Source organism: Balearica regulorum, chromosome 1 (assembly GCF_011004875.1).
Source record: "Balearica regulorum gibbericeps isolate bBalReg1 chromosome 1, bBalReg1.pri, whole genome shotgun sequence".
Classification (NCBI taxonomy): Eukaryota; Metazoa; Chordata; class Aves; order Gruiformes; family Gruidae; genus Balearica; species Balearica regulorum.
This window is the reverse complement of record NC_046184.1, coordinates 57,601,718-57,618,553: the sequence shown is the minus strand read 5'-3', so window position 1 is coordinate 57,618,553 and position 16,836 is coordinate 57,601,718. Positions and strand designations below refer to the sequence as shown.

The window sequence follows — 16,836 nt, the reverse complement described above, 5'->3', positions numbered from 1 at the left end:
ACAGGACAGAGAAAGCAGTGAGAAAACCTAGGGGAAAAAGTGCATTTAGCGTGGCAAGCATCGGCAAGCCCCAGCGCCCTTCCCTAAGCTCTGCCTGGTGTTAAGCCCCAATTTTGGGGAGTACGTGAATGGGAAGGGCAGATGCTGAGCCTGGCTTGGGGAGGCTCTGGAGCCAGGAGGGAATTCCTGTCTGCCCAGTAACAGCATACATGCTCCAACTGGTTTCACAGCTTGAAGGTACAGGTGAAGAAAGGGTGTTATGTCCTTGATATAAAGCTGGGTTTAATTAAAACTGAAGGAGCTTGATTGCTGTTTTCCACACAGCCTCCCCTCAGACTGATTATCATTCTGCAGTCTCTGCTCCCAGCTTCTCGCCTTAATTAATGACTCCTTGCTTATATTTTCTCTCCTACTTGTCATCACTTGGGCTGACGAGCTTGGCTTTAACCCTGCAGAGGCTGGTTTGCCACACCAGCTGAGTGCAGCCGTGCTGGGAGCTGGCACAGGGCAGGGGGAACGGGAGAGGCGAGGGCAGGTCGGGGCTTTGCGGCTAGTGGTTGGCACCAGCTTCCCTGCAAGTCAGGCATAACTACCCTCTGCGGACCAACTTAGTCCTGCCAGTTGTGTGCCAGTTCTGGTGCCTGGGCATCTCCTCAGCATGCGTGCCATGAGCCTGATGCTGCCGGGAGGTGTCAGACCCAGGTACCAAGATGCTGATGTGCAAATCTGGCAGCCCTGGGAGGGATTTCCCTGTCTTCAGACACATGGGCTGCGGGAGGCGGAAGGCCAGGGGAAGCTGTTACAAGGACGCTTCCTAATTCCCTGGCAGAGCAATGGGCTCAAGTGCTGCCATTGCGCTTGTGGGAACAGGACCTTGTACAGACACTCTGCCAACAGCCGGGACGGCACTGCGAATGCACCTCACAGCACGAAAGCCTTGCTGGCCAGAGAGGTCATGGTGTGATGGGGTGGCCAGGGCACAGAGCACTATTAGCTATAGGGAATTCTGCTTATTTGCTTTTGGGTTTAGATGCTGGTTCTAATCAATGGCCAGCCTTAGCTGGTTGCCAGCTAATTATTTTAATTCTTCCAACAACCATGTGCTCTCTTTCCCTCTCAGAGCTTTCAGAAAAGCCCAGAGGAACGCTATTATTTGCCATATCTCCTTTATCAGCTTCCTAATCAAAATTGCTGGCTCTTCCACCTAGTTGCCCCATGGGCCCCGAGTTGCCTGGGGCTGCTCTCCCACGCTGGCCAAAGCAAGCCACGAAGAAAATGCACAAAGAAAGCATCTTTCTGCAAGTATCTTTCCATGACGGAGATCTGTCTTGCTCACAGAATGAGCAGAGGAAGCAGATGAAAGGGTGGGAGGTTTGCCAGAGACGCTTCATGGGGCTTCTTTAGCAGCACAGATAATTACAATGATGGATTTGGAGTCTGCTAGAAAGGCAAAGGTGGAAGAAGTAATGGAGTTCAATGTTGGCTTGATACCCTGGAGTTTAATTATTTCAGCTACTGAAGAGTGGAACGGATTCTTGATGTTTGCACATACTGCAGTGTGCGCTTTGCATTGGTGAGCGGCCGCTTCAGAGGAAGGCCTATTGCTTAATAACATCCACGCAGCTTTGCTGGGAGGTTTTGTTCAGGGCTGTTGCTTCTGCTCTGGGTCTCAGTGAGACACAAGCAGGTTTTCAGTCTTTGCTTCCTCAACCTGGCTGGTTTTGGTTGTGTCTTACAGCACAGCAGTGGCTGCAGAGCCAAGGAGGTTGCTGCTGGGTTCGGTGGCTGGAGATTCAGCGTGTCACTGCAGAGCCATGCTCTGAACAGGAGGGGGAATGGAGTGTATTTGGAGGCGAGGTAGTGGCGAGGGGGAAGCAGAGCCTTGGGTAAAGTCCTGGTTGACATCATGGCCCTGAGAAGGGGGATACACCACTGCTCAGGAAGGGACCTGGAAGGTATGTTTGATGGTGCAGCACAAGGAAAATGAGGAGGTTGGACTGAGTTTAACGGTAAAATAAGTAACAGAGGGAAACCTGTGCTGTTGTTTCCATTCTCCACTACTGCAGCAGAAATCTCCGGGAGATGCAGAAAGCTGCCACCAACCTCACACCTATGGGTTGTGCAGGGAAATCTGTGGCCCAGGGTGCAAGGGCAGGGGGAAAAGCTGCTGAGAAAGGCCAAAGACTCTAGGCCAGGAGCACCAGGAAAAGCAGACAGTGAACAGCTCCCAGCACAGGGTGAAGCCACATTTTCTTCTTCCCCGGAACAGTTTTTTTTCCTTCTTTACCTCCCCAGCACTTAACTCTTTTGAGATACAGCTGCTGAGTATGGCAGGGTAATCAAGGCTTTGGCATGACAAGCTGGTGCAAAGAAACCTAAAACTTTTCTCAGTCTAGTGCCAAACACATGACATCACTCTCAGCAGCCCAGTGCTTCAACCCCGAGGCAGGAAAGTAGGGCTGAAGGACTGACTGTGGTGATTCCTACGTGATGCTTATTTTCCCCCCTGAAAACCAGATCCTCTTTTCTCTTTCTTATCTAGTATTACTGCTAAAGCAGCGGTAAAACTTCCTACAAACCCACTCCTTTTATTTGCCTGAGCTCATTGTGCCAGTCTCCAGGGGACCGCCAGCGCTGCCCCAGCTCCCACGAAGGGAGCAGCGCTGCGAAAGAGGCAAGACAAATGCTCCCGGCCGGCTGCAGCACCCCCACCTTTTTTCCCCTGCGTGCACAGTCAGGAGCAGTCATGAAAACTCCAGCACCAGGCAAGACAAAGGCCTGAAGAGCTTTGGACAATAACATCACGTGCACTCAGGCTAAAAGCTTCGCTCTGAGTCCCAGCTAAGCGTACTCCTGGTTTTGAGGAAAGCTTCCAGGCTGCATGGTTAGCAGACAACATCAGCAACTGACTGCAGCAATAAACAGGATTTCAGCTGCCTGCTCTTCAGGCACCTTAATGGTCTCCTCAGCAACAAGGCTGTTGAGTGCAGAAGCAGTGACAGACAGGTGTACACAGACACAAAGACAGGGCTGTGAAGAGAGGAAGGAGCAAGATGAATAAAGACTGGACACAAAGGTCACCCTCTCCTCACACAGGGACCACCCTGGAAATTTTCTGCCCTGCCCAGATGCCCCTCCCCAGCCCCTCAGCCCCTTGCTGTCTCTTCACAGCACAGCCCTTTTATCTGACATGGGGCAAGGCATGAGTTGAGCTGCCTTCTCCCCACCAGCTCCATACACATGCAGGAGTGCAGACTGGGCAAGGCTGCTTTTCCTCTTTGCAAAACATCCCATCGTCCAGCTTGAAGCAATTCTGCTGAGATTCTCTTTCCTCTCTTTGTACGGTTTGACAGCAACTAGATTTAAACTTTGGATTTCTTGGCTGTGGGAGTCAAGATCAGAAGGTGAGTCAGCAACCATGTACTTCGATCTGCAAACAGACTGGTGTTTGAATTCAAACAACTTTGCCTCGTCACCTCTAATTTCAGTACTGGATTTACAGTAGCAGTTACCAAGTCCGGTGCTGTGCCTGGGGCCTGGAACGCACATAAAGGAAGAGGAATGAGCCTCTCTGAAGAGCAAGAACTTGGCTGAGGAGTCTGAAAAGGCTGACAGGATTTTATTGAAGTTCAAAATACAAAAAGGTCAGATTGTCTCCCACCCCCTCGGTATCCTTCCCATCCAGCATATCATAACAAAGCATCGGTATTCACAGTGACAGCTCCAGCCAAACCACAAGACCATTAGTCCCAGCCATGGCCTCCAGCATCTCATGGATGAACGCATCTAAAAGCCATGCCTACTTCTGTTATCCCAGCTTTGCACATGGAGGTCCACTTAGCCTCTTCCTGGACAAGAGGCCAGATATTAGAGAACATGCTGACCGAAGGTCTTTGGAGAATGCTCCAAACTGTGGCTGTTGTATGGTTAAGCTGAATCCTATGAATGAACACTTCCAAACCAGCGATTCCTAAGCTGTGGGATGGGTATTGCTAGGTGCAATCATTTAGGTGCGGGACACAGGTGGGAACTCAGATTGGGCGTGGTCTTGTCACCCAGCTGCTATTCGCACCCTACCGACAAGATTTATGGATCCCTGCTCCAGAACAAAGCTATCTATATCTTCGTTACTAACCACAGTGGGGCAGAAGCAAAAGATTAGCAAGGGCAATTCCCTGCATCCTTCATAGCTGCATCACTTCAAGCTCCCAGCAGAGGTCATAACTCGTTCCTCATGCTGCACTTAAGGTCCTAGAGCAGCACTTCTCTATGACAAGCAAGAAACATGGGTCAGCTCTGTCTTTGGTGCTGCTGAGGCAGCTGTAAGTCCACCTCCACCCCAGCCCAATAATGTGGCTGATTACACAGCACCTCCTGTTGCAACTGGACCTCTTGCCCGAGACCGCCAGTAATAGGAAAAACAAAAGTCAGTTATGGTAAGGTTTTTTTTGCAAGATGTAGATGTCTGCCTAAAACTGTGTTGGGATTAAGTCATGCCCCAAACCTTATTCTTGTATCTGGGCAGCTCTGACTTGCTAGCTGTCTACCTGGGTTTTTTTTTTTTTTTTTTTTTTTTTGCAAGTGTTTCACTGTAGTATTTAAGCACTAACTTGCAGCAGTGATTTAAAAAAAAAAAACAGTGAAAGCTGTTTGTCTAGTGATTAAAAGCTTTGTATCTCATTTGTAACCAGACATTCTCTGCCTTCTGACCGCAGGCTCTGGGGAAGGTTAGGATTAAGCCTCGGTGTGTGTTTCTCAAGGCAGTATATTTGCTCAGCTGATAGCATGCAGAATTAAGTGTGTGTTGCTCTCATAGTACAAAGCCTTCTGTTGTCCAAGGCATCCACTTTCTCCCCCATAAAATCAATACTGCGGAGGTGGCAAAAGGTGCCTGTTCCAGCATTTCTGTGATTCTGGCCAGCTGCTGAGCACACTAGTCAGGGCTGGTGATTGCACATGGCATCAGCCACCCCCTACAGCGAGCTGAAGTGCTTAGGACAAGGCAGAGTATCTCAGGAAGGGGCATCCTATTCAGCACCAGCCCATCTGATAAAAAGAAGAGCAGCTCTTTTTTTCTAAAAGTCTCAGCTGCAGCACTCTGTTGTCCAAAGCCTGCTGCCTCCCCACGAGGCAGCTGTGGCAGCACCCACAGGGACAGTCTGAGCACCACCGGAGAGTGGATCTAGCAGGAACAGCCACTGGCAGCAACATTTATTCAGTGATCTGGGAAGCAAGCTTCAGCTTCCTCTTCTTCTCTCTTAGGCTTCTCCCTCCTGCATCAGGAAGATGACTTGGAAGCCAATTACCTCTTCTCCATCTTCTGCATCTGCAAGCTGAGTGACGTGAAGCTGGCCAGGAGGTCTGTAACCTCATCCACCTGACAGAATACAGTTGGCCGTTAGGCAAAGGAATGCAGTTGTGCAGTTGACCACCAACACAGAAGAAACCCCCACGCAGCAGGGACCACCCTTGCACCAGCACTGCCAGTAATGCCCATGCTGAGCTTACACTTTGACACGATCCCTTTGGTCCCACAATCATGTAGAAAGGCTGCTGTCCTCACAGTCAAACAAGTCCTAATCTAAGGCAATGGGAGCTTCTCCCCATTCCTCAAGGAGGTTGATGCTTGACCTCCACCTCGTGTGATTTAGCCAGCCCTTAAAATAGAAGCATGTCGCTGCAGTACCCAGAACTCAACAATGGTACGGCCTGTTTCTAAGGGCCAATCTTTTGTAGACAAAACCCAAACAGGCCCTGCAACCCTGTGTTGTTGTACTGATCCTGGCCTTAAAACGCCTGTGCCCTCGGCACATCTGATTGCCAGCTTCTCTGCTGAACTGCCAGGCACAGCAATGCTTTCTGCATTTTGAATTCCAACCTAAAGGAGTACCATAAGTCATCACATAACTTGGCCACTTTACCCAATGTGATCAAGAACACTTCCATAACCGCATCTTCAGTGTCACTTTGCTCATGCAGGAGCATTCTCCTAAACACAGAAGTCACAACACAAGTAGGTGAGTCACGGTAGCTCAACGCTGCCTACCTGCTCCTTTGTGCTAGTCATCTGTAACCTGGAGCAGAGGTCATCCAGCTGTTCCTTTTGCTCGTGCCTCCCCAGACGGTCCAGGTATTCCCGCAACATCTGGATAATCTGAAACCAACAGGCATAAGAGGCAAACATCAGACAGTTACACCAGGCTGGGATGTTTTTACAGGAAAAAATAAATTACAGTTAAATTGCCAAGCACAGTCTTGACGCTGCGGTACGTGACAGGGTACGTGACCCATAGAGAGGAACACATGCAAAGCAACCGGAGAGCACTAATGGCAGCATCAGAGCCCAGTGAGTCACCAAAGGTGTTGATCAGCCACAGATGGACTAGTTGTGATCCCTGTCCCTGGTTTAAGAACAGGGAAGAGAGATAGGCCCAGCTGAAGAAGCATAAGGACTAGCCCTGAAAGCACCAAGCTTTTCTTCATGGCCAGCTAGCTTCCCTCAGTGTGAGGAGCAGGAACTTCCCACTCCAGCAGGATGTGCTTGTGCACCGAAGATGAAAATCCCTGTGATTCCTATATAGGTCCTGAAGTGAGGCCCACATCTCATGCATTTATGATGCCATCCTGTGACTGCTTTCCTATCCCATGCCTCCACGTATCGGAGCAGGGCAGACAGCGCTAGGAATGCAGAGTCCCTGCTGCAATGCGTATGCCACGGCTACAGCCCCACGCTGTGGTCTCTCTCCTGCCACAAGGCATCTGTCTCACATGGCAGCTGAAGACAAGAGAGTGCTCCCTACAGCCCGAGAATTAAGACGTTCAACGCATCCTTGGCCTACCAGAGCCAAGAGAGGTCCTGCAAAAAATTCAGAGTAGCAGTTGGGAAAAAGGAAGGTCTCTGAAAATAGAAGGAAAAAGTCAAACTCTCCCCAGAGCAGCTAAGAGCCTGCAGACAGGTTATTTAAATAGAGGGTGCAGGAGACTGCCAGGGGCCTTACCACATGATGGAACTGGTTTTTTTACCTGTTTCACTTCAAGGCGTACGGCCTCCAGGCTGTGGGAGAGTCCTTCCTGCAGGATGTTTAGCTTTGATTTAGCAAGGTGCAGTGGGGTTCTGCCAGCTCGATCTAAGGCATCAACTCTGGCCCCTGCAAGACGCATGAGCAAGGACAGAACGTGAGATCTGTCTTCGAGATTTAAGTGTCCTTGGGGAGTATCAACAGGGGCAGGGCAGGAAAAGGACAGGCTGTAATTGTTATAGAGGAAATGTTACCTCCGCGCAGCAGCGTGGTGATGACAGGAACGTGGTTCGTGCAGGCAGCTGGGGAGGGAAAACACAGGACACACAACTCAGAGGTACTAGCAGACAACAAAGAAGTTTCTGCTCAAGTGTGGAGCTTGCTGCTTCCCAAACAGCTCTCTGCCATGAGAAAGAGGAACAGCCCAACTGTTAAGGGTAACCTCATGCTCAAGACTAAGTATTCTATCTGGAACAAATACGCTCCTTGGGGCTGGCAGAGGGAAGGAAAGGGATTTTCTCTACCTCTGACCCTTAAACCTTCATAAGGAGCAAAGCTAATGAAATGCAAAGAGTCTCTCCTAGGTCCTTAAAGCTGGGGATGCACATTGTGATGCACAGGAAAGAGGAAGGCAGAGAGGAAAGAAACAGCAAGGCGGTGTTCACCTCACCACTCTGCATGCAAAGCTCACCTGTGTGGCACTTACCCAAGTGTAAGGGGGTGTTTCCCAGCCCATCTCTCTGGTTTGGGTCAGCCCCATGGTCCAGAAGCAGTTGTACTGGGAACAAGGAAACAGAGCCATGTCAGTCTCTTCCCTCTGTCCCACAGGTCAGGCCCACACGGGCAGCAGCCACCAAGCTGCCTTAGGGATGCTTCTGTTCAGCTCATCAACTTTCTCCCAGAAACAGGGGACGGAGGTTTGCGCAGCAATGCAGAAGGACCCAGCACAAAGCCAGGCAGTGCCACTGCCCCTGGGCTCCCAGAGCGGAAGAACTGGGACTAAGGACACCCTTCCTCTGCACCAATACAGCCCTAGAGCTGGGAGCTGTCACACCCCCTTCAGCAGGAGGACAATGACAACCTCTGGAGCCAGAGTTCAGCTGGCAACTTTGCCAGAACACAGCAATCTCTGTCACCTCCTGAACCAAAATAAAGAGCACCCCTTGAAATCTCTGCCACAGAGAAGTCGGATGACAGAACTCCCCCTCCCCGCTCACCGATGTGATCGTTGCCATTGCAGGAGGCGAAGTGCAGGGCTGTCCGGCCTTTGTCGTCCGCGGCACAGGGGTCAGTTCCATCCTCCAAGAGTTGCTGCACTGACAGCGCCAAGAAGTAGAAAAGAGCGGGTAAGCTGAAGGGGCACCTGCTCAGAAAGCGGTAATGCTACCCACTCTTCTGCAGTTAGATACACACTCTGCCAGCTATCAAGTCAACTGGACTTGAACCAGCTCCAGCCAGCATCCCAGCCCAGCAGAACCAGCCTAGGCAACATACCCTCCGCCCTCTGTTACAGACTTCACCAGATTCCATGTACTGCCATAAAAGATGAGCCAACAGCTGTAATGGCTAAGGCTAAGGATCCATCTAGCCAAATTTTCAAGTTCCAAGGACAATTAGCAGCAAACACCTACACAAGAGTATAAAAGACAGCAAGGAAGTGGGGCTAACTCTCACAGCCTTTAGTCAGCTGCATCTCAGGCACTTCCCAAGCTAGTATTAGCATCCTGCGGTTACTATCCCTCCATGGGCCTTCTCCATAGATTTACACAATCATCTTCTGCATCTGTGTAAACTTTTCACATCAACATGGACCCGTGATGAAAAGTTTCACAGTGTAACCACATGCAGTGAGAAAAGTCACCTCTTCACACCTCTTTTGAATATGCCACTTCCTAGATTCATCTGAAACTCCTAATTTTTGCCATGCTAATGCTGACTACTGTTTGGGAAGCAGGCAGGTGAGCACACCAACCTGCCAACAGCAGTGCAAATATACCCCTAGGAGATGATATATTGAAGTGAGCTAGTGAACAGCCTGAATAGCCACACCATCATCTACCCACACTTGTTCCCCCTTGCTTTTCCACCCAGCTACTTCTTCAATACCACCACCACTGGCACTTCTTGTAACCTGAACTACCTCCTTTTCTCAGATAAGAAGGAAAAAACTATTCATGCAGAAGACAGAGAAATTAGTATGACTCTCCAGTATTGGGTATAACAAAGGCAAAGAGTCCAGTAAAGGCTGAAAAGATTAGGGGCATGAAAGTAGCATCTATAGCAACATGTGTAAGGGCAACTATAAGAGCTATTACTCCTGTTGTTTTGAGATTATCCTGATATAGTAATCACTGTGTAAAATGAAGCTCACTCCATAGCTGTTAAAAATACCGACAGATTCGCCACATTTTGAGATCTTTAACAGTATATCCTACAACCATAAAGAAGGGCAAGACAAGAAACTAGATAGCCCAGACCACTGAAAGTCACCATCCTCCTCAGCTTCCAGAGATAGAATTATAGTCACATTTGAATTTCTTCCTGTATACCTACTGCTTTAAGTGTGGTACAGAAGTAAAAAGAACACCTGAAGAGGTGGAAGTAGCATTAAAGGGGGATGTTTGATACTCCAGAAGACAGGGCAACTGACAGTGCCACCAGTGAGAACCATTAATGGGGAATGCTTTACCTAGTCCTTCCCTGAAGCCAGTAGGAAATTACATAACCTCTCCCATCCAGTGCCCCCACAGGAAACAGCAAAGACTTTTTACTTGTTGATGAAGAATAAATTCATCATCAGACACTTCCTCAAGTTGCAGAGTACACAAAACACAGCAGGATTGTAAACAGGGGAACCTGTGTATCAAATACAGGTGTAAAATTCTAAGATGGATCGAAATGAAAACTTTCATAAAGCCTGATTCTTTCATTCTTCTTCTTGACTTGGTGACTGAAGCCAACCAAACCTTTCTGTACTGATGGAGCTCACAGAGCAACTTTATCCATCAGTTCATGAAACAAGGTGTATTGTGGAACTGAAGGGTGAAGCATGCCAGACAAATGCCTGTAGAAACTGGGAATTTCTACAAGTCTAACCAGTTTCCAGTTCTGTTCACAGAATGGCCTGATCAACAGTTAGGGGACAATACAGTCTAAAGGGCTGAGAGGACAGTACAGTCTAAAGAGGGACAATAAGGGGCAAATAACATATACCAGTATTTCTGCTGAACACTTCATATCAAACCTCACCTAATCTACAGTACAGAGAGATAAAGGGAGTCATGGACAGGCCACGAGCCTTCTCTGAAGTCACTGTGAGAGGCAGAGTCCAGCACTGGTCCTGGTTCTGATCTGCTGGGTCACACTGTCTCATCACACAGGGTATGGCTTAGATAATCATAACTTTTCCACCATACTAAAACACTACCTTCTTGCTGCTTACAATTGGGCAAAAGCTACATACCAAAAAAGTGCAGTACTGATCTAGCTTGAGGCAGTTGGAAAACTAACACTATGAACCAGATGCAGAGAAAAAGTGAATATTATAATCAGCCTCACTCAGAGAACAAAACAAGGCTCCAGAAAAGCAGTTTCTAGATTTGCAGCATCCAAAGCACCATGTCCGCAAACTATCAGCACCCTCCTCCTCCCCTCCTAAAATAGAGGTCCTTGACAAAACTGCCCATCCAGGAAAAGATCTGAAGTAGGACTGGCAGAAGCCTTACCTGTGTCCAAGTCGTTGCTATTGGCAGCTTCACGCAGCCTTTTCAGAGCTACGGAGAAAAGAAAGCAGTTACTGGAAAGCACAGAGGAAAAAGGAGTGGCTCCCTACTGAAACATCCCATTCTGGCACTCGAGCCCCAGTGCCAGGCCCAAACCACGCTGGTGCTGGCTCAGCCCAGAGAAGAGGAAGCAGGACATCAAGATGCCAGGTAAGAAGCACTCTCCTTGTCTCCTCCTGAGGCCGGCCACGGGCTCTCCCACTCCCTATGAGCTTTGTCCCCTGGCAGAAGCAGGGGTGCCTTCCCAAGCCGCCCACCAAACAGATCCGACCTCCTTCCAGAGGCCCCGCACACAGGAAAGTCGAAGCTTTGCCTCTCCTCCCCGCCGAGGCCCGGCCGGCAGCATGGCTGCTCCCCGTGCGAGGGACGGGCCATCCCTGGGAGAGGCGCTCCCCGCCGCCCTCCGCTCACCGTGGCTCTCCTTGCCCGTAGGCCCCAGCCGGCGGTGGAGGCGGGCGGCCCTGCGCAGGCGTCGGGCCGGGATCTTGCCCGCGGGCTCCTCCCGCTGCCACAGGACGTGCAGATAGCCGAGGGGGGCACCCGGCACAGGCCCCAACACCAGGCCAGGCCCCAGCTCTGGCTCTGGCCCCAGCTCTGGCTCTGGTGCCGGCGTCGGCTCCGACTCCGGCCCCGGCCCTGCTGCGGCCCCGCCGTCGCCCTCCATCGCCTCACGGGCCGGGCCGGGCCGGGCCAGGCCAGGCCGCTGGGAAGGGGGAGAGGAAGGTCGTCGCTATAGCAACGGGGCGGTCCGTGTCCTCTCGGCCAATCAGAGGCGCCGCAGCCCCGTGGGTACAGCCAATGGGGATGTAGAAGGAGTAGGTTAGAAGGAAAGTGAAGAGAGACGCGAGGAGGGAGGCAGAGGCGGTGCCCAGGAAGGGCTGACGAGAAAGCACGCTCTCCAATCAGAGCAGGGGCGGGTCATAGGCCGCACCATCCCATGGCAACTCAGCAGTGTGAAGACAGACAGTTGTTTCAACCAGTAGAAGAACGCAAGTCCCGCTCCGCCGCCGCAGCGCTTCCGTCCGGCCGGTCCGAGCCCCGCCCCTGGTCCCACCCTCTCTTCCTGCCCGCTCCGCACTGGGTTCGCGTTGCCGCCCGGAGTCCTTTCCCTGCCGCGCCGCGCCGCCGCCATGGCCTACCCGGGGGAGGACTACGACAACGAGGTGCGGGGCGGGGGGTCCCGGGGCCGCGGGGGGGACCGGGGGGGTCGTGTTTGGGCTGGTCACGGTGACTCGCTGTTGCTCTCTCTCCGCAGGCCGCCTACGACCCCTATGCCTACTCTAACGACTATGATATGCACACGGGTGAGTGCGGGACTCGGCCGCGCCTCCACGGTGGCCTCTCGGGTGCACCGGGTCTGCTGGCACCCGGCTGGGTCTGTAGGCCCGGGCCGGGCCGTGGGGCCGCCGCTTCACTGCTCCTCTTTCCTCTCAGGAGACCCGAAGCAAGACCTGGCCTACGAGCGCCAGTACGAGCAGCAGACCTACCAGGTGATCCCCGAAGTGATCAAAAACTTCATTCAGTATTTTCACAAGACGGTGTCGGATCTCATTGACCAGAAGGTGTACGAGCTCCAGGCCAGCCGTGTTTCCAGTGATGTCATTGACCAGAAGGTGTACGAGATCCAGGATATTTATGAAAACAGGTACAAAGCCATCTTTCCCTCAAGGGTGAGGTATCACTATTATGGAAGTGTACCCTGCCCTTAAAAGAAAAGGCTGACTACTACCTGTCTTGTTCCAAACTTGGGCTTTCTCTAAAACACGCTGTAAGGTTTGATTTGATCACTGGGGAAAAAGACCAAATATTTCCGGGCCATTAGTCTGACATAAGTCTAAGTGAGTTGTGACCTGTCTAAAAGAAAATACCAGTCCTGTGCCTAACAGGTATGGAGGCAGCAAAAAGTGACTTCAGTAGTGCTAGTACTGTTGTGTCTGTTCCCTACAGATACTCCTGCATATAGCTATGTTACTTACCATAAAGGGAATGTGAAAGTAACATACTCAACCGTTCTGTATTTCAGGGATAAATTGAAGACTTTAATTGTTTAGTTTGCCATTCACATTCTTTGCTTCAACACTGAACTAACTAAAAGGAGGTGGTGGTGTTCCACTTTCATCAAGCCTAAGGCCTCTATATTGTCATCTCTAGCCCCAGCTCTCTCATACTGAGAAATGGTTTCTAATACCTCGTGTGTCTCTCTCTTTCAGCTGGACAAAGCTGACAGAAAGGTTTTTTAAGAATACCCCGTGGCCAGAGGCTGAGGCCATTGCACCTCAAGTTGGAAATGGTAAGTCTTTTCCTTTCTCTTTGCTTGTCAGAGAAAGAAGGAAATGAATTACTTTTGATACATGGATGAGCAGGTGCATGATGTTGCTGCCACTTGAGTCAGTTACCGTTGTGCACTCTGGCAACGTGTTCAGTAGATGCCTGGCAAAAAATCAAAACTGAAGGAAGAATCCTTTTGCGTCTCCCTTTATCACTGTGGCAGGAGGAGCACCACCAGTGTTTCTGATAAATCCAGTTGCCTAGGCCTTGTGGCTTGTTAATGTCCAGTTTTGTCATCTTTTCCAGATGCCGTTTTCCTCATCCTATACAAGGAGCTATATTATAGGCACATCTACGCCAAAGTCAGCGTGAGTGTTTGTCCTCTGTCTTGATGTTGGTTGCATGCTGGCTTCTCTGTGCTGTGAAACTTGCCAAATTTTGCTGCTACCCCAGCATCTGTGGTTCCATAATTTTTGCAAGACAGGATTGGATAGCTTTATGACTTGTAAGTGAGGTTGCTTTAGGGAAACTTAAAATTCTTCCTTTTTGTTAGTTTAGTAAGGATTCACCAATTGCTGAAAAGCAAGACTCGATTGTCTTTCTGAGGGTCGTTAGCTGCCTCCTCAAGCTCGGATGTAATGAGTGTGCAGGTTTCCCTGGCAGCTATATGAATAAGAAGGCCTGGTCTGAGTTTTGAGGAGGCTATTTTGTAAAAGTTTGTTACTGACACCAAATGTAGTGGTTAGTGAGTTAGGAAAGAAGGAAGGGAGGGTTTTTTGGAAGGGAACTGAATTTTCTTGGTAGAGCTGTAACTGCAAGACTTATAGATCAGTTGGTTTTGTGTGTTTCTTTGTGGCTTTTTGTTCTTCAGATTAGCAGGTTGGGTGAGAGTGTCACAAGAGGAGGGTGCATTATAATAATAATAACCACTGCAGTTTTGATGTGGACCGGAGAGTGGAGAAAAAGGCACTTTAAAAAGGCTGCTGAATTAACCTGAGTCAGGCTTTAACAGGAGAGACTGGTTTCACAAGCTGTGCTGTTAGTGGTTCTCAGACCGCCCTCGAGTGTCTCTAGGTGAACCAAGAAAGACTGATTGCCTACTGTTGTTCACTGGTCTTTCAAAGTCTTTAGAAATACTACCCAGAAGCAGAATTGTCAAGTTGTTAAGGCGTCTCATGAGGAGAGGAGGAAGGAAGGCTGTTGAAGGTAATAGAAAGCTCTTGAGTCTGGACAGCAGAGAGGAGGAGAAGGAATGCATCCTATCCACAGAAGGTTTGAAAACTCAGTCATCCTGGGAGAAACTATCCTTACAGGAAAAGTCAGCCCTAGCCTATGGGACAAGAGTGATAAAATTTCAGGTTTTCTGGGTGGTGCTGGTGGGTGTCTTAGTTGAATGTTGGCTCTAACATTTCTGAAATAGACCCTGTACTGCTGTGACTATTGACTGTCCTTCATGTGCTGCTGCCCATAAACTCACTCCTGCCGTGCTTGAGACTAAACAGACTGTACTGATTTCTCATTCAGGGGGGGCCCACGCTGGAGCAGAGATTTGAATCCTATTACAACTACTGCAATCTCTTCAACTACATCCTCAGTGAGTTGCTGCAATTCATTTCTGCTTTGTGAGTGTTGGAGAGGAAGAGTAGATGGAGAGGACAGAGCTGGAGAAAGGGTCAGAGGAACTGGAACATGTTTGTTTATAGATCATACAGGGAGAAGTAGTCTACGAGCTTTCCATATGATTGAGTTTGTTGAATGAGGAGCATTTTACATGCATGCATTTAAAAACACAAAAAGCACAAATAGTTTCTAGTGCTTTCTGAAATACTGTAAAAAATAAAATTTATTTAGCTTTCTGACTTGCTGAGAACTGCTTCACCCATCTTTTTTAAAAAGCAAGATGAAGCTGTAAGCTAGAGAAGACTTGCAGTGTTTCACAACTGCTTACTGTTGTTGGCTCCCCTTGGAACAAATTTTAGTGTTTGTGACCCCCTGGCAGACTTCCCGTGGAGAATGGATCGGTTAGGATAAACCCCTGCAATCTGTACACAGCTTCTGAGAATCACTGTTGCTGAGCAGTCACGCTCTAGAGATTAACGCCATACGCGCTCGTATTCTTTAAAAGTGAAGACAGTTGAGGTAGCCGAAGCTACTTATCACCACCCTAATGGAAGCTTCATTCATCTGCTGCGTCATCTCCCATTTCAGGGAAATTCTTGTGTTCTTTAATTCCTCCAGCTCTGCCACTGTTCTTGCTCAATGTATGAAACCTCTCATCTGTTACTTCTGTTCTTCTGCAGATGCTGATGGCCCTGCTCCTCTGGAACTGCCCAACCAGTGGCTCTGGGATATCATTGATGAATTCATATACCAGGTATATGACTAGAAGACTGGGCCATTTTGGGGTGGCCTTGCCTCTGTTAGCTCTATGAATTTTCCATGTCCTCTCTCATTTTCATAGCTAAGATACCATTGCAGGTCAAAAAACTTTGGTGAGCACTGTCACTTCTGGGTCACCAGGTAGATTAAGTAATTGTAAATGTACAGATTTTTAAATGGACTCCTGGACTTCCATTGATATTTCTATTTCAGTTGCTACTTAGGGGATTTTTTTAACTCACCTTCATTTCTGATTTGTGGAAAGCAGCCTGACCGAAGTGTGCTATCATCACAAAGACCTCATGAAGATACTTGTTCAAACTAGTTTTATTGTGTTCTATGGTTTTACTTTAGTTTTGTATTTTTTAGTCAGTAGGGCCTTTATGGTTGCACTGAGAGATTGCTGACCTAATTTGAAATAATCTATGGTCTATCATCTTGATGTTAGGAAATTTTTTCCACTTACTGTTCTGAGTGTAGCAATACAGCTCTCAAATGCTCTTGTTTTTTCTCTATACATTCCTTTCTCTGTAACTTTTTATTATAGAGCTGCCTGGAATTCCTCAAGTACAGTCTTGTTAAGCTTGAGAATGAAAAGGATATATGCATATATAGAAAAAGATGTGTGTGTATGCAGACACATGACTTCATCATCCTCTCTTCTACCTGTTCAGACAGCAAATTTGTGGTTAGCTGCCTGCCTTAATTATCTGAGAGATCCTTCTCTGCTTCGTTCTGTCTTCTGGCCTTTTTCCTCTGCACTGTATCATTTTTTCCCTAAATGCTTTAAAGGTGGTATAATTTGCCATTTTGATTGCCAGGTGATTTCAGATGAAACTTTTTTTCATGTGATGTGTAGCTTCTTGTAATGCATTTGTGTGATCAACTTGTAAGCTTAGTGCACTTAGCTGAACGTCTCCAAACTAGCTTCTCATCATCAAATCTCTGCTTTTTCCTGCAGTTCCAGTCTTTCAGCCAGTACCGCTGCAAGACAGCCAAGAAGTCTGAAGAGGAAATTGACTTCCTTCGTTCCAACCCCAAGATCTGGAACGTGCACAGTGTCCTTAATGTGCTGCACTCTCTGGTGGACAAATCCAACATCAACCGACAGCTGGAGGTCTATACAAGTGGAGGTGAGCTAGCTGGGTGCTGCCAGGAAAGACCGGTGCCTGTGCTGCCTTGCTTTGATTTGACCGAGCTCTGTTAGCTTTGTTTGGGAGCTGGATCAAACCCTTAATCGGTGGATGGATTGACTGGGAAGATGTTCTGTTGGCTTTATGTGAGAAGTGCTGGTGATTGAAGTTGAGGTCTTGCTCCCTTTGCTTGTAAACATAGAGGTGTTGAAAGGGGAGCTTGCTTCCTTGGAGGAAGGCATTGTGGTTCCTTTT

At 48.9% G+C, this 16,836-nt stretch overlaps 2 protein-coding genes across 3 annotated transcripts in view; one reads left to right on the top strand and one right to left on the bottom strand.

Moving 5' to 3' along the window:
• Positions 1-3,591: 3,591 nt before the first annotated feature.
• Positions 3,592-11,536, bottom strand: ANKRD54 (ankyrin repeat domain 54). The gene is made up of 8 exons (XM_075752826.1): positions 11,213-11,536; positions 10,745-10,792; positions 8,237-8,335; positions 7,726-7,797; positions 7,274-7,321; positions 7,024-7,148; positions 6,047-6,154; positions 3,592-5,377 (listed from the first exon to the last, which is right to left on the bottom strand). Exons 1-8 carry the CDS (start codon positions 11,463-11,465, stop codon positions 5,303-5,305), a joined length of 828 nt encoding a protein of 275 aa, XP_075608941.1. The 5' UTR covers positions 11,466-11,536; the 3' UTR covers positions 3,592-5,302.
• A 293-nt stretch (positions 11,537-11,829) lies between these two features.
• The window catches only part of EIF3L (eukaryotic translation initiation factor 3 subunit L), a 167,478-nt gene continuing 162,471 nt past the window's right edge, over positions 11,830-16,836 (top strand). For both annotated transcript variants that reach the window (XM_075752784.1, XM_075752778.1), the window contains exons 1-8: positions 11,830-11,964; positions 12,057-12,105; positions 12,236-12,446; positions 13,012-13,091; positions 13,376-13,437; positions 14,594-14,663; positions 15,370-15,443; positions 16,410-16,581. In XM_075752784.1, the coding sequence (XP_075608899.1) occupies positions 11,932-11,964; positions 12,057-12,105; positions 12,236-12,446; positions 13,012-13,091; positions 13,376-13,437; positions 14,594-14,663; positions 15,370-15,443; positions 16,410-16,581 (751 nt within the window). In that variant the 5' untranslated portion in view covers positions 11,830-11,931. The remainder of the gene's footprint in view (positions 11,965-12,056; positions 12,106-12,235; positions 12,447-13,011; positions 13,092-13,375; positions 13,438-14,593; positions 14,664-15,369; positions 15,444-16,409; positions 16,582-16,836) is intronic.